At 44.6% G+C, this 25043-nt stretch overlaps 1 protein-coding gene across 4 annotated transcripts in view; it reads left to right on the top strand.

Annotated features, from left to right (window-relative positions):
* Nucleotides 1–25043, top strand: part of ppp1r13bb (protein phosphatase 1, regulatory subunit 13Bb) — a 58390-nt gene that overhangs the window by 18658 nt on the left and 14689 nt on the right. For all 4 annotated transcript variants that reach the window (XM_048250789.1, XM_048250787.1, XM_048250788.1 and 1 more), the window contains exons 3-6: nucleotides 2266–2413; nucleotides 4594–4713; nucleotides 11788–11858; nucleotides 22178–22279. In XM_048250789.1, the coding sequence (XP_048106746.1) occupies nucleotides 2266–2413; nucleotides 4594–4713; nucleotides 11788–11858; nucleotides 22178–22279 (441 nt within the window). The remainder of the gene's footprint in view (nucleotides 1–2265; nucleotides 2414–4593; nucleotides 4714–11787; nucleotides 11859–22177; nucleotides 22280–25043) is intronic.

Raw genomic sequence — 25043 nt, 5'->3', positions numbered from 1 at the left:
TTGAGAGGTGTCAGGCCCTGTTTTTAAAACTTTGAGTACAAAACCAAAACATACACCATGCTCTCAGTCACTATCTTGTTATTGTGATTTTCATCGGAGTTGATGTGCTGTCCCGTGCACAAGGCAAGCCGGGACTTGTGTTTGTAGGTCCTGAGCACTGGAGCCTGGCACTGACGCGTGAGGAGTGACTGATCCTCAGTACATGCCTTTGCCCTGTCCCTACTCTGGGGGGTGTCAACAATAGTGTCTCCAGTCCTAACCACAGGTTGTCAGATGGGGTCACGTCGAGGCTCTGGTTTTTCTCAACACCGTGTACTCTGCATGCAGCTGTTTGTTTGCTTGCAATGAAGTTTGTCAGCCCTGCTGTCTATAATTAGCCAACATGTTGGCTTGGTTTGGTACACGTCTGTGGTAATGAGGATTAGTCCCATTTATTTATTTATTTTTACACACACAGTTTTGTTTTTGTTTGTTTGTGGTGCATGACTCATTGCTAAGCTAATCTTTTTTGCCACCAGCATATTTGGTGTAGACTAGACGAGGTGTTTGCTCAGGGATTGTGGTATTACAGCGTCATGTCCTGTACCTGTTTTGACACAGTGTTTACACATTCAGGGTCAAAAGATGATTGTGAAGATGAATCAAAGATGAGCAACTAAATTATAGTTTATTTATAAAGACCTTTGTTAAGTTGTGGTTTTGCAAAATGGTTTGTTTTGGTCTTGTTATAGAATAGACCTAAATCATACCGTGGGAAATAATGCACAAGATCTTCTTGGGGGGGTCCCACTCTCATGGGCTCAACTCAATACCGCAGCAGGACATTTGTCACATACTGCCAGCCACTGCCTAGTCACTCATTTTTCCTCACACATGACGTTCGCTGGACACGGTCCACTCCCACGCCCATTTTTGTCTGTGATGGTGTGAGTGAGTTGCGGTTCAGACGGTGTCTCCGGTGTCCGTCTCTTTCTCCAGTATTGTGCCTCCTGTTGTCCTCTGCTCCAGTCCAGTCCAGTCCACTGCTCTGCTCTGCCCAGCGTCTGTTCTGCAGCCTTATCCATCTCTGGCCTGTCACAGGGCCTCCAGGCCTGCACAAACACAGCATAACATGCCGCCTGGGAAGTGTCTTGGGGTGGGTGTGTGTGTGTGTGTGTGTGTGTGTTTCCTCAAAACGTCACTGTGCAACAACGGTCCTATAATGATGGAGAACATAATTCTCTCTCTGACCAACACAGAGCAGGTCACAGAGGGACAGCTGAACACTGCTGCGTCCGTCTGTGTTGGTCTTCGGCTACCTCAAAAAAAAAAAAAGATCCTGCTACAACACAGCTGACGCTCCCCCCGCAAATGTGTGGGCTTCTGTGCACAAACCGAATAAAACAACTCTGTCAAACCACATACTTCTGTCAGTACACTGCTAGTGTTCTCTGAGCGCTTACTTGCATTGTGCCCACTTTTCCGTGGTTAGTATTGTACCAAAATCTGCACTATATACTTTGAGACACAGAGGTTAGAGTGTCTCGTTTTGCTACTGAGTGTAAATTTGCGGGAGTCTGTAAGTTGTTCTGTTAATATCTCTCGCGCTCTCCTGCTAGGCAGTGATATTTGGACTGTGTGCTTTGGTCAGTAGCAAATGTATTCTCTGTCCTCAGATAGCTCCTCGTTCTGCTGTGGGTTGATAAGCTCTAGGAGGCCTTTTGTAATTCAATAGTTCATTGCATTGGTTTTGCTGTTGGTGTTGAGATGCTGCCAACACATTCACATTCCACACATTAATTTCTCATACTCCCCTCTCTTTTTGTGTTTGTCTTGGTGGATTTCTCCTCCTAGCAAATATGTCATTGCATCGGTACATGAAGCCGAAATGGAGGATGGAACACAAAGGGACATACTGCGTCCATATCTAGATCTTTATCCATAGGGCAGAACTCGCATAACAATGCAATTGATGGCAATGAATTGGCCAACAATGTTCATTAACCATTGAAAGAACCAATACAGTAATGTCCTGTGTATTAGCCGCATTGTGTACAAGCCGCAGGACACTGTTTTAAGTTAAAAGAAACAAAACCATATTAATACCATATTAACTGCCCCGTGTGTTAACCTCATAGCTGAAGAAATTTTCCAAAATCAATGTGTAAGCCGCGGCTAATACAGTGTAGTTGGGAAATGACGGCACTGTAAACTCTAAATAACATAACTCCAGAACTTAAAATGACATACTGTTTTCCCCATTTCTTTTCTTTGCCTTCGTTGCAGATGATTTTGACCGTGTACCTGAACGATGGCGAGCAGGCGGTGTCCGAGGTGCCCATCACCCCGGAGACGTCCTGCCGCGACGTGGTGGAGTTCTGCAAGGAGCCTGGCGAGAGTGGCTGCCACTTGGCCGAAGTGTGGCGTGGCAACGGTCAGTCGCCCCGTCTGGTCAGCCCAACGCTGACCACTTCCTGTCCCCTCTTCCTGTGTGTGTGTGTGTGTGTGTGAGAGAGTGAAGTGGTTACATCTTTTGTATGTGTATGTTTGGGTAGTTCTGTAGATGTTTTTGACGATTTATACTTTATGTCTACGTGTGTGTGTGTGTGTGTGTGTGTGTGTGTGTTGCTCTATGCCATAACATTTAGAGGAGAACAGAGAGCCCTGATCCCTTTTGTTTAATGTTCACCTGATGAAGAAGCACTTGCAGTCCTTTTCCTGGTGTGTGCGTAGGTGCTTCTCTCTGAAAAGGCTAGATGGAAATTGACCCCAAGCAGACAACAGAAAGAGAGAACACTTTTTCGTCCCACAGAGTGCAACTTTAAAGGCAGCTCTGAGCAGGAGAAGAGTGGGATCAAAAGGCCCTCCCGCTTCTGAAGCGCAGACACTCAGGAAGCGCACGGCATGCTGGGAACATGTTGCGCAACCGAGCCAAACAAATGGACTCGCTGAGCGTTTTGTTTTGTGCTCAGGAATGTTGCCGTGTCTACCAGTGTGGTGTTCCCAAACCTCAGACACGGGGTGTGTCCTTCCTTGGATTGGGTTGTTGGAATGTGTGTTTCCTGTGTGTGTGGGTGGGTGTTTGTGGGGCCGGGATTTGGCTGTTGACAGATGTCCATAGAGGAGCGTATCTCCTCTATATTATGTTGGGTCACAGTGTCTTGTTCCTTTACTCAAAAACTTTGAAAAACATTTCAGTCCCCAGAAGTTCTTGAGCACAGGCATTTACCAGGGGGATTGTGGGAAGCCACTGAGTATCTGATCAATCACAGCCTGCCAACAAGTCAAGAGGTCGTCTCCATAGCAGCTGGGGTCAAACTGGATCGATAGTGGCCTCTTGTCAGTTGGGGCTGCAGTGTGCTGTGATGTGCTGCGCTGTACCGAGCACCTGTCTTGCTCTCCCTCAGCTCCTGTCAAACCTGCAACACTGGTCCCATCTCTTCCTCCTTCCTCCACACACTCACTCACTCTCTCTCTCTCTCTCTCTCTCTCTCTCTCTCTCTCTCTCTCTCTCTCTGCGCCTTTTTTAGTTCTCTCCCCCCCTGTGGTCTCCAGCTCTCTTCTTCCTCTTCTCTTTTCTCTTCCATGTTTTTCTTCATACCCCGTCCTTTCTCTTATCAGTTTGGCGTCTCTTTCTCTTTCCCATCATGCTTGGCACAGGTGAGCTCAGGTGTTCCTCCACCTGTGCAGAGAGCCTGTAGTATGTTCCCTCATACACAGACCCCACCTGCTATACCACCCCCCCACACACACACACACACACACACACACACACTACCCCACCACCCCCACCATCTGCATTCCTCTGGCACACAGTCATGTTTGTTCTCCCTGCCCTGCCCTGCCCTGCCCTGACCTGGCCTGCTCTTTGATCCCTGATGTCCACACCCTCCATCTCCCTCAGGGAATCCACTCCTTTATCTGCTTATTCCTCCCACTCAGCATCATCTCTTTCCTCTTCTTCTCTTGAGTCGCTTCCATGTGTTTGTGTTTGTCTGGCACTCTGGCCGGTTAATTAGCGCAGGTGAAAGACAATCCCTGTGCTTTTCTGAACCTACCTAATGGCGTTCATCTCCATCCTGCTTCGCCATCCTTGCAATTTTCCTTGAGTCTTGTTCTTTTATGCTCTTTCTTTTCCTTGTCTCTTATCACTTTTTTCCCCTCAATGTCTGCCTCTCTTTTTTCTCTCTCTCTCTCTCTCTCTCTCTCTCTCTCTCTCTCTCTCTCTCTCTCTCTCTCTCCCCCTCCAACTCAGTGGGGAGCCTCCTCTTGGGCTAAACATATTCTCTTTCACTGTCACACTTGTGTACTCTCTTTTTCCCTGTACTGCATTTCTCTAACAAACTCACCCTCTCTCTCTCTTTCATTGTCTCTCTCTGCCCCCCCTTCTCTCTCTATCTCCCTCTTTTTCGCTCTCTCTGTCTCTCTTCCTCACTTTCACTGTCTCCATCTTCATCTCTTCTCAATAGGGACCCTCCTTAAGGCCAATTAAAACGATCTTAAATTAAATGGACTCCCCAACATTGTTGCCAAATGAATGCAGATGCGTTGTTTGATTCCGCCGGCTTGTTTTCACTTCTGTAACTCTCCTGTGTTTTTCCTTTTCTCCCACAGAGAGAGCCATCCCCTTTGATCACATGATGTACGACCACCTGCAGAAATGGGGCACCAGGAGACAGGAGGTGAAGTTCTTCCTGCGCCACGAAGACTCGCCGACCGAGAACAGCGACCAAGGTGAGGAGTGGTTCCATTGGGGCTTTGCGCATGTATCCCCTACAAATTATGTTATGTCACACTTTCTCGTTTTTTCCCAAACAATTTTGAAAAACATTTTAGTCCCCAGTGGTTCTTGAGCAGGGGCATTTACTAGAGGGATTGAGGGAAGCCACTGAGTATCTGATCAATCGCAGCCTACCAACAAGTCACGGGTAACCTTTGTTGCCCGTCAGTCTCTTTGCCTTAGTTAGCATATGACCATCAAATGAGACTAAAGCTGATGATACATGGAGCAATTTTTTGAGCAATGTTGCAGGACAGTATTCCTCATTAGGCGGGGATCACATCAGCCAGCGGCAGCGGCAAACGTAACGCAACGCTCGGACCAAAATAAGTTGTATCTAGTTCCTAAGCAACACAAAAACGTTTTTTCAATTGAATATGCTTGCATTGAGCTTTAAAAGTTGAACCAAGTTCAACGCTCAGCTTGTTCAACGCTAGCGTGACGCCAGCGTTACCACCGTACCGCTGCCGAACCATAGAGAACAATAGGAAACCTGCCGCTTGCCGCTGGCTAATGTGATCCCCGCCTTATTGTGGTTCTGGCATGTTCCCATTGATATTGGGCAACAATCTCTTTTCTGGAGAACTTTAATTAATCATCAGTAGGCAAATTGTCATGATCATCCAATCAAAATAAAAAGATCATTCCTCAAAAAGTCATCATCTTTAGGCTGGGGCAGAACCATAGGGCAGAACATAGTATATAGCCCATATACATGCCCAGTCACGTACTGTGCCACAATGAACAAGCGTTCATGTTCATTTTTGAGGACGTGCACAACAATGCCAAATGGGCGCAGGATACATGTGGCACCCATGATGCGTACGCTTTGTTAACAGCAAGTATGTCCCTAGCCAAACCAAACTAAACTACCTTTCGTCAGAAGTGTCCTTTCGGTTTTTAATCACTTGAAAAAAAGCACCTACGTCATGACAGGAGGGTTAGGAATAGCAGTGTTTCATGAACTTTATTACACACCAAAGGTAAAATACATTATCTAAAATACACTGCCTTTTTGAAATTCATGTCGGCTATCTGATGCCAAGCGTCTCGTCTCAACCACAAGGAAACAGACGCGGCTGGTCTTACAGCGCTTCAGAGATTTGGTTTCGTTTGGTCTGACGTCTCCTTTCAAGGTCACGTGCTGCAACGCCAAAGACTATTAGTGGATACTGGCAGCATACGCACAAAAGGGAGAATTTGAATGTTGACTGCTGTCCATTCACTTGTCGGCAATGCCAATCAGTGATCATGAATGAGCTCTGAGCATGCATCCCCGCTCCCCCTCCGTCTTCAGCAACTGTAAGGGCCCTCAGTATTTTCATCACTCGGCATTTCAGCAGCGACATCTGCATGTTAACAAAGAAGTCTTTTCCTCCTCGAGAGCACACTCTAGGGTGTTTCAGGCATATTCACAATTTATTTATTTATCTATCTTATTTATGTATTTATTTGGTTTAATTATTTATCACCTCAGGTAATGTTTTTAGTATGATTTGTCTGTCGATCCGTCGGTCTGTGTGCAGGATTACGCAAAAACTACTGGCCTGATTTTCATGAAGCTTGATAGCAAGGGCGAACCCATGACATTTAGTCAAGTCAAGTCAACTTTATTTGTATAGCGCATTTCATACACAGAGGTCATTCAATGTGCTTTGCATAAACACAAGCAAACAGGAATAGCTAATAAAAGCATAGAAGGGCAATAGTCAAAGAATAGTTTAAAAATTAAAGAATAAAAAAAAAAAAAAACTTAAAGGGCAAGTGTTTTAAAAAGTAATAATTATAACACATAAAAAACAATATGAGGACGCTGTGGCGCAACATGCTATAGCGCTCATGCCATGTACGGGTCCAAGTGCCCACGGGGACCCAGGTTCAAATCTGATCTGTGGTCATGTCCAGATCCCACCCCATCTCTCCCACTCCTTCCTGTCTATCTTCACTGTCTTATCCGTAAAAGCAAAAAGGCCAAAAATATACTTTAAAAAAAACAACATAGAATGATTTATACTAGTCAAGCACCCAGTGAACAGCAGCACTTTATAGAGATTCTTGAAGTAGTCCCAAACTGTGCGCGCACACCACCACATATATTTACTTTCAGGGCCAAAATGCCCGATCATAGGCCTCGATAGTCCCCCTCGTGGAGTATTAACACCCAAAACAGTTGCTGTCCCAAAATAGTCCTGTCATTCTCGAGCAGTAAAGAACGTGCTGTTACACTTTGACTATGCCCAATCTGTCTATTCTTTTAGAATGACAGGACAACTACTTCACAGAATCCCCCTCAACAAGAGTGCGCTGTGAACTGGGCAATGAACATTTAATCAGTTAGCAGAAAGCATCTGAGAAAAGTTTGGTCTTAAGTCTAGATTTGAAACTGGCTACAGTTGGGGCAACTTTGATCTCATCTGAAAGTTGGTTCCAGAGCTGAACTGCATAGCAACTAAAAGCTGCTTCACCATGTTTAGTTCTAACAGTAGGTTTTACTAACGAGTATTTCTCCTGAGACCTGAGAAGTCTGGAAGGTGTGTACTGCTGAAGCGGTATTTCTGTCAACATATAAAAGACAATTACACACTGATATCTTGAGTTTGATTTGTATAGACCAGAACTATGAACCCTTGGCGGAGGTCTTTGTTCTCTTAATGCCCTTCCAGTTAAGGGTATTTGTTTGCTTGGGTCTTAATTGCATCTCCCCAGGAGTGCAGGTTTTATAGGTCTTAGCCATGAAGCAGTTTAGAATGTGTGTGTGTAGGGGGTTATGTAACCAAGCGGCTTGCTCCATATTTGGACGCCGCGTCTTTGACCCCTTCCGGCCCCCGTGGCCTACCTACTTGACCCTCACACACATACAGTACACACGTTCTGAGCCTACTTACACACACACACAGTGATTTGCCAACGTACACGTGCAGGCATAGACACACTCACAATTGCATTTACATGCTTAAATGCTAGCACAAGTCAGCACACATAAAGACTCCAGATGCCTGCATGTAAATGCATAAAAAAAGGTGATACAAGTGAAAACTTTTTGTGCAGTAACCACATGTTATGGTTATGGTATTTAGCAGACACTTTTGTCCAAAGCAAATAATACAAATACATACAAATAACAATACAAAGTTAAATTTAACAATACAAAGTAAATCATTTAAAAAGTTGGTAAGACTACATTAAGGAGAATATCAATAATAAACAACAATGTGAATTCAAGCAATAGCCTAATGAAATTAAATAAATACTATAATATACAAACCACATAAGTTATACTTATAATTACATTTATTCATTTTGACACTAATCCAAAGCGACTTTACAAAATTAGGGATCAGTCAAGGTACAGTGTAAATAGAAGACAACAGTGCAACAATAATAATACTACCTTGTGTAAGAGTAGAATAACAGTTCAAAGTTAAGTTAAGGGATGTAGATAGGAGGGATTGACAGGATGGAGAAAGAAGTCATGGTCAGTGCAAGTTAAGTGTGTAAGATTATTAATGGTGTAGGAGCAGTGGTGTAGTCTAGTTAGTTGTAGTGGGCAGGCTTGGAATTTCAACATTTTAGGGGCAAGGCCTCTTGGCCTTCAGTTGGGAATATTTGGTGGGGGGCACAAAGGCCAGATGTCAGGGCACCAAGGCCAAAGTTAACTATACAGTAGTAGGCTATAAAAATGATCAAAGTTGTATTTAGCCTATTCACAGCAGTAGACCTGCATCACTGTATGAAACATTACAAAAACATGAAACATGACATAATACATAGAACTGTAAATCATCTGATCATAATCATCATCATGATCATATTTACAGATATCTAGGCTATATTTAACATTTATTTTATATTTGGCCTGTAAATTATGTATTGAACAATTTAACCACAGCTCAGCTTTAAGAAACTCAAATAGCCTAGATGCATGCTTAGCATTTTGTGATCAGCTACTTTCAGTCTTTTTTTTTAAGTCTTAGTCAGCTGTATATCCTCTGATTTTAATATTTACTGATATCTAGGCGATATTTGCAACATTTATTTTGTATTTGGCCTGTTATGTAAAAAAGTAGAAAAATGTAAACACATTGTGAAACTTGAAGCCCAAATTTGGACACATGCATGTCTAAATTTGCTGCAAATTCAAAACCGGATTTCTTTGGAACGGCTAACTGTACAGGGGACTGCTTTACACCTTTGTGTTCGGTAAGGTCTGCTGTTTATTTTGATATATAGTTTGTCATGTGTTGAACGAAGGGTTCGTGAAGTATTCCACCGAGATGAATGGGTAGGCGCAGAACCTAGAATGTATGATTCAATTTAATTTAATCATATTATTTACTTGTCTCGCGAACCGTTCACCACAGCAATTGGCGACTAACATCGTTTAAAAACTGAGAAAAAGCTCTTTCATCTGATGTGATTTGTGATGTCTGTATGATGAGTAGGCTACTTCGCGTGAGTAGTTCAACTGAAAAGAATGGGTGAATTTGGACGCACTTTCTTTCTTGCCGTGACTTTCTCCACTGCGTAAAAGACTAAATTAATTTGCACTGTGAATGCTAAGATTATAGGCTAATAAAATATGCTATTAGTCGGACGCAAACCAGAATATTGTAAGAAGGGGGCACCAAGGTCACAGTGGCTGTAAACCTCTGATTTTAAAAGGGGCGACCAACTTAAGGGGCAACGACGGCCATGGCCACCGTGAAATTCCTACCCTGGTAGTGGGTATACTGTGATGTAGTCTAGTTATCTGTAGTGGGTATACTGTGATTTAGTCTAGTTATCTGTAGTGGGTATACTGTGATCAACCCCAAATGTATCCTTGCCTATTTTAAGTGGGTATACTAAGATGGTGATGCTTTTCATGTGGGTATACTACGTATCACATAGACCACACCACTGGAGAGGAGGTACTCTAGGAAGAGCTGGGTCTTAAGGAGGTTTTTGAAGATGGAGAGGTAGCTGGTAGCGCTTTCTACCATCGGGGAACTACAGATAAGAATAACCTGGATTGCCATGAGCATGCTGACCGCGGTGTCAGGCCCCGTTCTGTAGAGGAACGCAGCGGTCAGGTGCCTTTGTCTTTATGACGGCATTTAAGTAAGCGGTTGCGGAAACGGAGATCGCTTTATATATGCCAGCGTTATTGAATATAATTTAATGCGGGTGGCTACAGGTAGCCAGTGGAGCTCGGTGTGTAACGGGCCCTTTTGGGTTGGTTGAAGACCAGGTGTGCCACCACATTTAAAACAGTTGGTGATTAATTTAAATAGTTGACGAATTGGTTCATTGTTGCAGCCATACATTCAAGTCAGTTCAGCGTCACTAAAGGTCTATGGCATATATTATTCATATAATACACATATATTAGGGCTGTGTCAAGACTATTGAATATTTTACACAGTCAATCTGTTGACTCAAAGCTACAAACAAATATCATTGGCAATCTGGCAAACAATATGGTTAGTGATTGAACAGTTTATCAGTTACAAGAACAAACACTATGTTCATTGATTTGACTGCTTATTGTTTTTAATGACTGGACAAGAAATCAAATGTGTCCATAACAAGTAGTTTCTTACAGAACCCATTCATTTCTCTCTTGCTTTCTCTCCCTGTTGCTTTATTGACATCACCATATAACGGAAGATGCCATTGAAAAGCATAGAACACAGACACATAGGAAAAAATGTTGAATTACAGAATCATAGAATATTTGAAACATTCATACACACATTCAAATGCCCTGGCCTGTGTGTGTGTGTGTGGCTGTGGCTGGACTGGCGGCAGTGTTGGAGGCTGTGTTGGCCTTGCTTGGCTCCACTGAGCTGGAATGCAAGTGTGTCCAGTGGAGGGTGTAAAACGGCCCCCCATCACCCTCCACTGAGCGGCCGGCTGTCACCGCCCCAGTGACAGGCCTTCATCCAGCACACCCCCACTGCCCGCATGCTGCCTCTCTCTGTCTGTCTTTTTTCCTTGTCTGTATCATGCTGTTTCTCCCTGTCTCTCTTGAACTCTCGGTTATCTCACCTTCCCTCTGACCCCTGTTTCTGACCTCATCTTCCTTCTCTCCTCTCTCTCTCTCACTCACTCCACATTCATTTCTATCTGTTGTTCTTCTCCCTGTCTCCTAAACCGTCAATCGTTTCCAATCCTCTTCCTCTGCTGTTTATTTGTTTTGTTTAGAATCTTCCTCTTATCTCTCCTCCCAGTTCCATCTCACTGATCTGCTGTTTGCCCTCCCACCCTCGACTGCTCCCCTGTCTTTCCCTACACATTTGACACCTTTATTCCCTTCTGCTCTCTGCTCATATCATCATCCCACACCTTTTTACGGCTATCACATTAGTGCTTCGTGGGCACAAAAAGTTTCTGCCTGCGAACAGTGTAGTTCAAGGCCAAGTCCGTCCAGAGAGTTTCACCAGCACTCTTCCTCCTGCCCCACCCCGATAGAGCAGTTGTGTCTGCTTGCTCTCTCTCTCTCTCTCTCACTCTTACTCTTTCTCTCTCTCTCTCTCTCACTCTCTCTCTCTCTAGGTTAGACAGGATTACCCCCTGGTTACACCCCTGTCGTCCGCCCTTTGGATTAAGGGGAAAGGGCTCTGGTGGAGCGCTGCCCTCCTGGATGTGCTGTAATAATCCACTAAAAGCGCTCCTTTCTGACTGCGTCCCATAGTCACATGTCTCCCGTCGCACAAACATTCACGGCTTGTCCCTTGTTAGTTAGGTGACCGAAGAGAGGGGATCCTCCCTCACGTGCATCCCCAGCACAAACACAGGGGTCTGTGAAACCCAAAACCCCGAGGAGGGATGAGTTGTGGTTAGTGAGGTTCCCTCTTTACTGTAAAGTGCTCCAGGTGCCTTGAAAAAACGCCCTATAAAATGCAATGTGGTGGTGTTGTTAAATCATATTTTGATCTGTAAAACTAGTCAAGCTCATAGTCTCTCTCTCTATCTCTCTCTCTGTTTGTTTGTTTGTTTCTTTCTTTCTTTCTTTCTTTCTGTCTGTCTCTCTTTCTCGTGTATAGGTAGCCAACAATCTCAGGACCACAGTAGCAGATGGAGTGGCTCCAGCTCAGAAAAGCACAACGAGAACGGGGTACGTTCACATCCCCAGCACCATTGACCTCTTTCCTCTCTCTTTGTTTGTTATTTATTATTTGCCAGGTGGCTTTAACGTCAGTATTGAAATGTCCGACACAAATTCTTTTTAGATTTGCAAAGTTAGACTACTGTGATGTATTCCCCTGAGCCCCTTCATGTGAAGGCAGAAAAAAAGGTTTTGTAGATCTCTAGATACACTGAAGGTTTTGATAAGAAATCTCCAGTCCTCTGCAAAACGATTAAAGTACATTGCTGACTTGGAGGTCACCTTGTCAGCAGCCGATTCTGTCCCTTAACAGGAAGAGTGAGAGTGAGTTCAGAGTTCCAAACAGATATACCTCAGTCCACTCCACCTAACTGGAACGTAATTGGATGTTGGACGTGGCTGTGTGTGAAATTGAGTTATGCATGTGTTATTCATTTAAATTCATTTGAGCTGTGCCTTCCCCTCCATCTCTGCACTATTTAGAAAATAATTGACATTAAATTTACATTGCAGTTACACTGCATGATTGGATTGCATTGACTCATGTTCCACGTGGTGTGTCCCAGCTGAATATTAAACTGTCAGAGACTTTAGATGGAAGAATTTTGCATAAATACATTACATTGTATTTTTTTGTCTTCATAGAATGATAAATGAATCAAAACATCATCAGTTCATTACATTTCAATTTCAAATCCGAAGAAGCTTTGTCTTCACTTTGCTTTCAGTTGTACACAGTTCCAGCCTCTCCCAGAGGGACATCGCCCCATTTTATCTGATTCAGTGCGGTGCTCAACCATGCATCACTTCATTTCATTGACTGAATACTTCACAGTGCACTGTGCCACTGGTTAGGAGCTCTGGCATTTGAGGCGAAACGCAACTTCTGATGTGTCTCACATGACCGTACGACCGTAAGAGTTCCACTTGTGCGTGGCCTTGGTCTATTTAATCTTAATCATCGAGCAGCTTTGCTTTGCATTGCCATGGCACCCCACACCATATGCGAAACTCTCGTGAACATGTTCAACTCATGCCTCACATTCTGTCACTTTATTATGCACTGTGTGTGTGCGCACTTTGTACAACACTCGACTGTAGTCCACTTAGTGATGCCTGCGTCCATGGGCGTTTCTGCTTTGGTCCTTCAAGCATCTGTCCCAGATTCAGGCAAAAGTAAGAGTCGTGTTTTCCGAAGCGTAACTAATTTCACCTTAAGGGATAGCAAGCGGGGGGGGGGGGTATGCTTGTCGCCTCAGCATGAAAAGGAAGAGACTGAGTGACCTGAAGAAAATGCTCATCCTGCTGTATGTTTAGTCATCTTACCCCACCTCCCAACCCCTCAATCCACGCCTGGTCTCCCGTCAACCAGTTGTTGGAAGGAGACTGAGCTTGGACTCAAGAGGCAGTACCAGCGACGATGATGCTTACAACACGGACCAAAGGGAGCTGATTAGCAAAGCAACTGTGCTATCTTAAGCGTGGCTCTGTAGCATCGCTCCCAATTATCACCCTCCTGCCAGCTGCCAGGTGGAGACCTGTGGAGATTGCCGGCAAAGGAAGGGGGAAAAAAAAATCACCGCAGCCAGACAGGAAACACAGTGGCACCCACATACAAGTGAGCATCATCAACTACGTGTGAATTTTCAGATGGTGATTATTTACTATGTGTTTTGTCATGCACCAGCTTCTTACCAATGAACTTGGTCTGTTGATGTCCAGTTTCCTGTTGCTGGATCAAGCTTAGTCTTAGACTAAATGCAAATTTCAATGAAAATCTCCACTTAAATACACTACATGTACATACAAAGATCGGCGATAGAGTACGCTTCTCAAATAGCGAGCACAGTTTAATGTGAAGTAGAAGACTGTGTTAATGGTCAGTGTCCTTGGTCCTCTGTCAGAGAGGCCTCCAAAAGCCGCAAGGTTCAAGCTTTGTCTTGAGGAGTCGCTTGGCGTCCCTTAAATGCTGCTATATTTGTTTGGGGCATTTAATCGGATGACGGCTCATTGTCGGGCAACTTATTAAGGGGTTGGCTTAGACGTCTCCCTCACAGCAAATGCAATCAATTTCTTAACCCCCTCACCCTACTCCATTTTATCCAGGAGCCAACCCAATGAGGATTGGCATGGGTTTAACAACATGACCCTGTCTTGTTGTGTGTGTGTGTGTGTGTGTGTGTGTGTATGGGTGTGTGTGTGTATGTGTGGAGGTGGGTTGGCGGTTGGTCAATAAGTGCAGAGAAGCGCTTTGTTTGTTGTCGCTGGTTCTTTCTATATAATTTGAAGGATTACACTAGTTTCATGACATAACGGCGCTCTAAGAGGATCAGCATCCTCGTTATCCATTTGTTCGACCAGAGGAGGGGCTTTTCTCTGCCAAACCCTCAGCCCCTCTCGGAGTGCTCCGAGAGCGACTCGTCACACACACACACACACACACACACAGAGAGAGAGAGAGACAAACACACACGCGTGTTCCTAATGGACACATTTAGTGGCAGCCACACCCACCCCATTGCGGTCTTGGTAATCCCTAGACACGTGCCCATGAGGGGTTCTCCCTCTCATCCTCTCCGTCATGTCCTCAGTTGATGTCTAGCCGTCCCTCACTATTCATCTCTGTCCTTCTCTCTCTCTCTGTCTGTCTTTCGCGCTCTCTCTTGTTTGCCTCTCCCTCTCGCTCCCTCCTCTTTCTGTGCTCACTTGTTTATTCCCACGGGCCTCATCAGTGAGGCCGTGTCGCCCGAGTGCGCTGGAGCGTGGCCGTGTTCGCCGGCGGGGTTTTCTCGGAGAGGGGCGTGTTCGCTGGAGTTTAGTCAGCCAGCCACCCTCCCCTTCTCCTTCTCCTTCTCCTCCTCCGTTCCTCCCACCCCCACCGGCATCCTCCGCTCCTCTCCTCGCTTGTCCCCTCCCCATCCACTCGCGTCCGATTCATCTCCCCGTCCTCCCATCCCTCCTGCTCGGCACGACAGATCGAACATCCACGCAGCCGGGATCTGCTCTCCGAGGCTTGGGAGGGGCGCGGTGCAAGGTAAGAAAGCGTATGTAGCTGTATGGAAGGCAGGGGCCACGTTTCAACCTAAGAACTGTTCATTTATGAAGATCGTTTATACTTCCTGCCCAGAAAGAGAGTGGCATTACTTCTTGCTTTGTTGTTTTAAGATTAGCCAGTTTTCATATTTATGTCTTTAAGATGTGGTGACCTATTTCTGAGCCAAACCGAACTGCATTTGTTCCTCTAAGAGTGTCATGCGTCAGTCACATGCTTCTCGACTCAATTAAAAAATGCATAGTTTTCAAACTGGACAAATGTAAGCTTCGGACTTCACAGTCGAGTTTGATTTGTCTGTATGTAGGTTGGTGTCTCGAGTTGGAAACTAGTAAAACCAAAATCTGAAGAGGGGGAAAAAAGTGCCAAGTACTTGTTGTCTGTTGGCATCAGCAATTGATGTGTTTGGACTTTTTTAGGTATTTTTTTTAGTTCTAAGTAGATTTTGTTGGATGCTTTCACTTCATCTAAGTATGTGGATTTTGCTGTCTGGCCAAGGAGGCTTACGATAAAAACCAATCTCTCTACTCTGGTGCTCATGCCCAAGTCCCCCTTTAATGCCTTTTGGAGTCTAGTCTTAACATAATTAAAGTATGGTACCCCTGGTTCACAAAAGTGCATTATAGTTGCCTTTCCAAGCAAGTGAGATTTCAGTGCAATCAAGTGTTTTTTTCCCCCTTTTAAGTAGTCTCCTAAAAAACAGCTGTAAATTGAAGTGTTCTATTCAGAGAGCATTAATGATCTACACTGGGTAACAGGTTTTTTTCCAAGTGATTGCAACATATTTTTCTTGCAAGTCAACTCTGTCTCTGTGTGCATTGTCAGGGTTTCAATGAAACCACTTGTGTTTGCGTTTTCTTCTGCTGCCAACTCCTTGCTGTTGGACCCTCTTCTCTTCGGAATGGAGCGTTTGCTGTGCCTTTCGCCAAGCCACCTTTAGAGAGCAGTGGACAAAATAATGCAGCATCTTAGTGGGGCAATCCATTCAAAGACTGAAAAAAGACTAGTGCTGCTGCATCTCTCCTTTTTGCCCCTCCCCCTGAGCATTTGAAAGAATGGATTTGGCCAGATGTGCTCTTGCCATTTAATCTCCTTTCTGGGAGTCCGAGGAAGGCGAAGGCAATCAGGATTGGCTTTGAATGTTTACAATAAGGTGGGCACATGTTAGCAGACCTATATATATATATATATATATATATATATATATTGACATATGTGCAGTGAAATCTCATTGAGCAAAATTGACAGCATAGATCCTCTCTGGATAGAACGGCTTAAGTTGCAAGCAACTGAAAAGAAGATCTTGTTAGTCACACACAACTGCAACGGTTTTTTTTTTCTTCTTTTTCTTAACATAAGCTATTGTCAATATAAAACTACAGGACCTTTAAGTCTACCTACAGACCTGCTTCCTTTTTCCTTCCCTGGATAAGAGGCAGAGCGCTCTGCAAAGCATCATCACAGTTCTCACATGCAAGCCATGACCATGACCAGGACCAGCATTTGTAGTAGTGGTAGTACTACTAGTGTATCTAAATCAAACCTACATAGGAATTCCCCATTCTGTTTATGGATATGGGGATAACCTCTGGACTTATAGCTTAGAAGTGTCCTCATCTTGCCACTAAAACATGTTCATACATTGCCCAGAACCAGTTTGTTGTCATTATTTCTTCCTATAATTGGTTAAAGCTTGTCTAATTACTAGCTTGGTTACTGACAATCTTCCTTTTGTCTGAAAAGAGAGCGTCTCATGTGAGGTCGGTCACCCTCCTGCCCTTTATAGACCACAGGCTGTTTGTTCAGGTTTCCACTGAGCAGTAGACTGGGTGTCCTGCAGGCGTGAAGGTCTAAGTCAGATGAGACCTCTGACCTAAGAGGACCTTAGCTATGTTCCGCTTTGAGGAATCAGAGACAAGTCAGAGAGAGCGTATCTCTCTTCTGATTGCTCAAGCCCAGGGACATCTGGTTAATCCAATTAAGCCCTGGTCCATGGAGTTCCTTGTTGCTCGCTCTCTCTCTCTCTCTCTCTCTCTCTCTCTCTCTCTCTCTCTCTCTCTCTCTCTCTCTCTCTCTCTCTCTCCCCTAGAGCCCGCGTGATGTGATCCAGCCGGCGTCCTGTGTGTGCAAACAGCAGCTGACACAGTCGCTAAGTAAGCCATGAATCACTCTCCCTACAAATTGAGTCGGAGCTAATGAAATTGGGAGGCCTGCCATCGTACTGGTCAACCCTGCAACCCTGTCACACAAGAGCCTACTGTTGGCCTTGGCCGTGACTGCACTGATCATGAGCTAAACTGAACTATGTCAAACTGATAAGATTTGTGCACTCTGGCTGCTTGTGTCCACTTTCTTTCTCTTACCCTGTATAGCTGGCACATGGAATAGATTTTGAAGTGATTTTGCTCATTATAAACTAATTCTTAGTAATTATAAAATTGCAGTAAAACTGTAGTACACCGTAATGACGTTAATTTTGCCAGAATATTGTCACCCATCTTAATTAATATTGGACACTGAGCTGTTTGTGTTGGGCGAGGAAGCATTAAGGTCTTAATTAGCCAGTATGTCAGTGAAATGGCTCTGTCTGTACCCCCAAGGTCTCGAAGTTGAAAAGTCTCTACAAAGTGCCTGTAAAATGGTGGCATTTGTGTGGTTATTAAAACTTCAGATTTATGTAGGGAGGCAATATGTGCAGGGGCTAATGCACACAGGCTTTCTCTTATTCCCTTCTTGCCTGCTTCAGGCCTCAGGCATGTGTGCTACCAATGACGAGCAAATATCTAGATGATATTATAACCAGAATGAGGACACATACAACACTGAATATGTCATTTCTACTTAACATTATACCAGTCATTCTGCAGCGAGGCATTTGCAGCCTAATGGTGTTGTCAAGTCAGTTTTCATGGTATATGGTCATGTAAATGAGAGACAAACACTTGTTTGTTACAATTTTGATGCAAGATATTCCCCAAAGTAGGCACGAAATGGGACTAGAAATGAAGTTTGTACCTCTCCAGACCTCTATGTTTGGTGTTGAGGCTAAGGATTTTGAGAAAAGTAATTTGTAGTAGTAACAGTAGTTGAGGCAATGTTCCCACTGAAATGTTGAAGTTCAATCCATCATGTAGATTTACACTGACACTTGATTTGATCTAGACCCAATTGCGTTCCTTCCTGCCGGCAAAATCCACTGGATATTTATTTTTTTCAGCATTTGCTTCCTATCAGTAAACCTTGGGCACAAGCCCTCTGTATTGATTGGTGGGTAGGACGAGGGGGAGCGATCGAGCAACATCGCCAGAAAGCGAGGTCGCATGAAAGATGACAGGACCAGTTGTTACTACGCAGGAAGCAAAGACGCGATTTAAGCTCTCCTATTTATACCCACCATCAACATTAACAGGCTTTGGACACTTGCAATTGGATTGCACAGATTAATTACAAAATGGAATTTAAACACCAGGGAGTTGTTGAGGAATTGACATCTGAGGGGCTGTGCAACACCCCCACCCCCCGGTCATTTATGTTGGTGTTGATGCTTCTCAACATAACCAAAGAAATTGATTTGAAGATTTCTGTAGTAACTCTTTTGACATACATCTTTACTTTGATGTGATTACCTATTGGTGATGCTATATCTCCCCACCTGGATCTTTTTGGTCAAAGTTAGGCAAAATTGGGCATAGCCTAGTTTCACCCTGCTGCAAATGTTAGGAATTCAAGGAAACCAACAAGACATCCGTATCTATTAATACTCTTTTACTGAGCATGCGGAGCTAGAAATAGATTAAGTCCGCAGGCGTGGGGTGACCTAAGCTTTCACAAGGCCACGTTTACCAGCTTTTGTCATCATCAGGGAACATTCAACCCCAGCGCCACTCTGACATTATCCCAGACCTACAAGGAGACCTACATAACAGCAGGGATTTCAACAAGCATTGCTCTGTGATTATCAGATGTCAGACACTGGCCAACATCACTGGAATTAGATGTATGTGATGAAAACTGGGAGAAGATGGTCAGGCAATATCCCTTTGATTGCTTTCCCTACAAGAAAGCTTTGTATCAAACAAGAGAGAAAATTGCTGTTATTTACCCCTACGGTATTTTGTTGTTGTTGTTTTGGAGTGGTCATATTGGCTCCAACTAAAACGCAAAGGTTTTTTTTTGCTAGTCATTTGCATTAGAGACACTTCTCTCTCTTACACACCTCTGCCAGGAATGTCAATAGCCTAAAAGGGGATTACCACCTCCTCACCATCCCTTTGGCATTGTTGGCTACTACATGAGCAAAAGAAAACACAATCCCTGGCTAGTGCACTGATCTAACCTGGTACCCTTGGCACACTATCAGCAGGAACTTAGGATTGGAGGTGACTCAATCAGACCTAGCCTGACCTGCTTGCTGCCAATGGCACATTGAGGCTGACTCTTTCCGTTGCATACTGGTATGATCTTTCATCAGGATGGCAATCATTAGGGTTGTGTGCTGGCATGGCCTTCATCAAGGTAGCAGTTGTTAGCGTTGCGTACTGGCATGACCTGTGTTGCGTAAGCTTTGTTTGGTGGCAACTGGCAAGTGGCCAAGCCTCCCATCATACACTCACTGCCTCTTTCTGTGGCTATCCTGAGGGTGATTGTATGGGAGGATAGCCCACTAAGGGATTGCTGATTGATGGCTTTCCAAGAAATCTTCATTTGGTTACCAAGATTTCGGTTTGCAAATTTTATAAAAAAAAAAAAAAAAAAAATGTACAAATTAAGCCACCAAAAGTCAGCTTTTGTTTGTTGGTTATGCACGTTAAAAAACTCTGACACACTGTATAGTTTTAAACAAGTTTGAGCCACCGACACATTCACACACTATCTTACACTATGCAAGATTTTTACCTTTACAAAGCCAATTTGATGGTAAACAAACTTGTAATTGGCAAATTGTTCAACATGCATAGCTATACAGCAGACGAATCAAGTCGCTACGAGAAAACCACCCATGCAACTTCAAGAACAGCGGCCCGACAAATCTTGCGGCATTAATGTAACATTACCTTGTCAGTAGATATAGCTCTTTGGAGATAGTTTTTGCCTGTTGTTAATCCTTCACCTCCAAAACAAAAGCATTTTCATTGTGTACAGGGGGGATAAGTCACAGGAAGTTTGCTATTTACAACAGCAGAGTTAAATATAAATATATCGCGACTCTAGAGGGAGCTCTACAGTCTCCCAAAATACCTAAACCTGCATAGTGTACCTTTAAACACCTCAAAATTAACTTTCACAGGCAGCCCGGGATGTTGCTAGTCTAAACTTGAATTAGCGATGGCACTAACCATCTCAGCATCCCTGTGGCATTTGTTGGCTGGCAAATGGAAAAAAACACAAGGCCTGGCTGACCTGCTTGCTAATAAAGGCACTGCTGCCTCACATTGAGGCTGACCGCTTTTTCCGTTACATACTGGCATGACCTTCATCATTGTAGCAGTCGTTAGTGTTGTGTACTGGCATGACCTGTGTCGGGGTGCCAGTCCTTAGTGTTGCGTAAGCTTTGTTTGGTGGCAAATGGTGGCAAGTGTTGTTAATTACTGTGATACAACTGGGTAGGTGGCTTCTAACTCTCTCTTTGAACTTCTTTTCTTCAGCATTCAAGTACTGTATTTATCTTATCATATAATAGGTAGGTTTAATAGGTTTCAATCATGTTTTTTTGGTTTTTGATGAACTTTTGAAGTACATGAAATTTCTCTGTACTCGACCGGAGTGGGTTGGTTCACAGAATCCATTCAGTCTGTTCTCTCCCTCTGTCTCTCTCTGCATGTCTTTAGCTCCATCTTTCTCTCTGTCTCTCTCTCTGCATGTCTTTAGCTCCATCTTTTCCTGTTTGTGTTGTGTGGGCGTTCTTGCTCTCCTGGCTGCTCCTCTGAGAACTCTGTGATGTTCATCTCAAACAGTTTCTCTCCATGCAAGTTGGGCTCTGATGAGGCACAGCTGACACCTCTAAAAAGCTTACGTAAATGTCACAGCCCAAAGCCCAGACGCTTTGGGAGTGACTGCATCCGTTTTGAATTCTTCATAACCTGCTAGTTCAGTTGCAACAAGAGATAACACCATAAACCCAGTAGCCTTTTGACTTTTTTTAAGTTCCCCAATGTGCGTCTGTTTTTGGCTGCTGTATCCAGACAGATTTGTTGTAGCAGTCACAGCATTGTCAGTGTTGTTTGTCCTCTTTCTTGTGAACATCTTCCTCCTCCTCCTCCTCCTCGTCCTCCTTCTCATTTCATCAGCACGGTGTGAGTGTTCCGTCCTGCTGCCATGGCGATTGCACGGCCCAGCCGGGGTGCCAGCGGGTGACTGACTGGCTGTGCTCTTATCTTCCCCAATGCAGGATGACAGAGGCAGGGCCTCCCTCCCTCTCTCTCTCCCTCCCTCCCTCCTTCCCTCCCTCCTTCCCTCCTTCCCTACCCTCCTCCTGTCCATCCATCCATCCCTCGGATCACGCTAGCCTGTTTACCAATCCAGCTCAAACCCAATTGTCTGTGTCTTTCATCCTGTCTTTCTCTCTCTTTCATTTCTTTCATTTTTTCTTTCATTTATTTTCTCCACTCTGTTCTTTTTTTTGCACACTTGCCCTCCTCCCGCTCCTTGTTTTGGTTTCTTTCAATCGCTGCTTTTTGCCTTTTTCTTTTTTCCTCTTCCTTTATCCTGTTTTCTCTCTCTTTCATCTCTGAATCTCTGTCTCTCTCTGTCAGTCTTCCTGAGTTCAGACACTAGGCTATTGTTCAAGCACCTTGTAATGATCAGTATTTTTTTGTATTGTACTCCTTTTTGCTACCTGTATTCTTACGGGTCCACGTGTGTCTCTGTGTGCACATACATCTATTTGTGTGTGTGTGTGTGTTCATTTTTTAAGTTTTAACAGTATCCTCTCCACGTCCAGTACTTGGACCCAGTGTGGTCAGCAGCGCAGCCTGTGACTCAGGGTCTGCTGCTGCTGTTTGTTTTGTCGAAGTGCTGATGCTTGAGGTTGTGGTCTGACTGGAGTGTGGAGGCCGGATGAGTAACAGACAGATTAACCCTTGTTATTTTTTTCTTTCGGTCTCTCTCCCTCCCTCTCTCTCTCTCTCTCTCTCTCACTTTCATTTCACACTTTTATTCTTCCCTCCTTCTCTTGACATCTCTCCATCCCTCTATTTCTGTCATTCTCTCTTGCTCTTTTACTTTTTCCCCTCCCTCCCTCCCTCCATCTCTCTCTTCCTCTCTCTGCTGTGTGTAGGTGGGGAACCCCAGAGTGGAGCTCACTCTCTCAGAGCTACAGGAGATGGCCACTCGGCAACAGCAGCAGATCGAGGCCCAGCAACAGATGCTCGTCGCTAAGGTAACGCTCTCAGATGTGCGTCGGGTGGGTGGTCCCTTGCTTGGCTCTATTGTGTGTGTGTGTGTGTGTGTGTGTGTGTGTGTAGGGCTTATGTGCTTGCGAGCTGTCCACTCTGCACTGAAGCCCTAGGGATAGCACCACACTCTGCTTGCCCCGGCTGTGATCAATAACGTGATTATCGGGAGAGTTTTGAAGGTGAACAGGAGCATGTCATAGAACAGGACCAGTTCTGTTTGCTCTCCAGCAGCTGGTTTGTGTAAGGCTGAGTTCTTTTGCTGTGGTCAACTCAATGATTTCCTCAATGGTGAGTCATGCCATTTTGAAGCCCTTATTCCAAGGCTTTTAGTAGTGATGTGTGTTTGTGTAGCCTAATGGTTTGTGAGTTATAGCCTGATAATTGTCTGGTCTCCTAATGAGAGCGGCACTCTGAGGTTGCATGAGACTGGTTTCCCAGTGAGGGGGAAATATGTCTAAATGTTTTTAGCGATCCGTCCAGCAGTCTCTGTAGCGTTGGGTTCGCTTAGACCTCAACTGATTGTCGCTCTTATTTTCCCTGACACGAGACAGCTGTGAGACTGGGTAATGACTACAAGCCTTTATTGGAGCATTTAAGCATTTCTTAATGAAGGCTTTCCTTGCTCGTTCCATAATTGTTTGGTGTTGTTGACTACTTTTGAGGCACAGGGGTGCTTTGAAAGTGTCTTTTCTGTTTTGGGACTGGTGGGACAAGCTCTCTCTCTCTCTCTCTCTCTCTCTCTCTCTCTCTCTCTCTCTCTCTCTCTCTCTCTCTCTCTCTCTCTCTCTCTCTCTCTCTCTCTCTCTCTCTCTCTCTCTCTCTCTCTCTCTCTCTCTCTCTCTCATTCTCTTTCTTTCTTTCGCTCTCACTCTTTTATCTGGTCTGTTTTTTGGGGTTGGACTGGGGCGAGGGTGATAACGGGGCGCTTTCTGAGCGTGTAATTGCCGTGACGATGGTGATGACACAGGGCTCCAGTCACCGCGAGGCCACCGCAAGCCTGTGCTATATTTAGTGCATCGCTGCTCACTGCTCGCACGCGCTCAGCCTGTCCTCAGCACCCAGCTCACACTATGTGCGTGACAGTAGTGTGTGCGTGTGTATGTCTGTGTGTGTTTATGTTTATGTGTGTGTTTTTTTTTTTGAGTGAGAGAGAGAATGAATGAATGTGTGTGTTTGTGTGAGAGAGAGGGATAAAGAGGGAGAGAGGGCAGGGGAGAGGAGAGCGTGTGCAGGAGTGTGTGTGAGAGTGTGTCTTTGTGATTATGTGCATATGTGAGGGAGAGTGTGTGAAAGTGTGTTAGAGAGAGAGTGAGAGAAGGCGCTAGTGTGTGTGTGTGTTATATAGAGAGAGAGATGGAGAGGGAGAGAGGGCAGGGGAGAGGAGAGCGTGTGCAGGAGTGTGTGTGAGAGTGTGTCTTTGTGATTATGTGCATATGTACACAGCTAATGGCTGAGGATAATGGCACCCAGAGATGGAAGCCCCTAAAAGCCTCCAGTGTGATGCTGTGTGTGCTGTGCCTCTTAGCACATGGCGTGTGGGCACCAAATCACACTGAACTCCTTTTGAACCACACTAAAATAAAACCCGCCAGCTTTTTAAAAAAATCCCTTCGTCGGTAACGTGCACAGCGCCAATTACAGCAGTTTTGCTTTGATTGAGAGATCCACACAGAGTTTATCGGCAGGGTGAAGTGAGTACTATGTGTGTTTGTGGTTAGCGTGTGGCTGTGGGATTGTTAGGGGAGTGAAATACATGTGTGTGTGTGTTTGTGTGTGTGGATCGTGACTGGCTCACATATAGACAGCTCCAGGGCCTAGAAAGGCCAAGCATCATGCTTTACTCACACAGCCTCATCAGAGTGTGTGTGTTTGTGTGTGTGGATCGTGACTGGCTCACATATAGACAGCTCCAGGGCCTAGAAAGGCCAAGCATCATGCTTTACTCACACAGCCTCATCAGAGTGTGTGTGTGTGTGTGTGTGTGAGAGAGAGAGAGAGAATTGGCACAGTCTCACACAGACTGCTCCAGGGTGTAGAGGCCAGGCTTCACCCAGGCATGGAGTTCATTAGTAGCAGAGCTCCAGTGGATCTGCTGTTAGCAGTCGCAGGGTCACTGACCCATTGAGGCATTAACTGGTGTGTTAGTGTTTGGGTCTGTGATTTGTTCATCTGGGTTTGCTTCCTGAGTTTATCACCACCTTTATTAGCAGACTCGGGGTCTATTCAGAAATCACAGATATTATAGATATCACCCACCGAATAAAGGTAGCCCGATATGGGTTTTTTATAGCCCCGTTTCCAATACCCGCAATCACGCACTGAAATTTAGGCCCTGAAGATGGATGTTTTTGTTTTTGTGGAGTCTGCTGGTAATTTAATTGATACATGCATGTTCCACAGCAACAGCAACACTGGGCTGCCCACAGATGCAACTGTCTGTTATATTAATCACCTTAATATACTTGGACATTAGCTGATGGTGATTATTAAAAAAAAAAGCCAAAAATTAGCTTGAATGTTATTTCTCATTTTGTAAGTTGCTTTGGAAAAGTGTCTGCTAAATGAATAAATGTAAAACATATATTATTGCTACATATCAATACGTGTTACTTGTACATCAAACTTATCACAAACAGCTTTTGTGCATTTTTGTGTGTGTCTGTCTTTGTGTGTGGGCGAGAGAGAGATGCCATTGCTGGGCTGAGGGTTGGCTGTGTGGGAGTTTTTGGACCCGTGTGTGTGTGTGCT

The sequence above is a fragment of the Alosa alosa genome, chromosome 8 (assembly GCF_017589495.1).
Source record: "Alosa alosa isolate M-15738 ecotype Scorff River chromosome 8, AALO_Geno_1.1, whole genome shotgun sequence".
NCBI lineage: Eukaryota > Metazoa > Chordata > Actinopteri > Clupeiformes > Clupeidae > Alosa > Alosa alosa.
The sequence above is the reverse complement of the archived record's forward strand: the minus strand, read 5'-3'. Positions and strand labels throughout refer to the sequence as shown.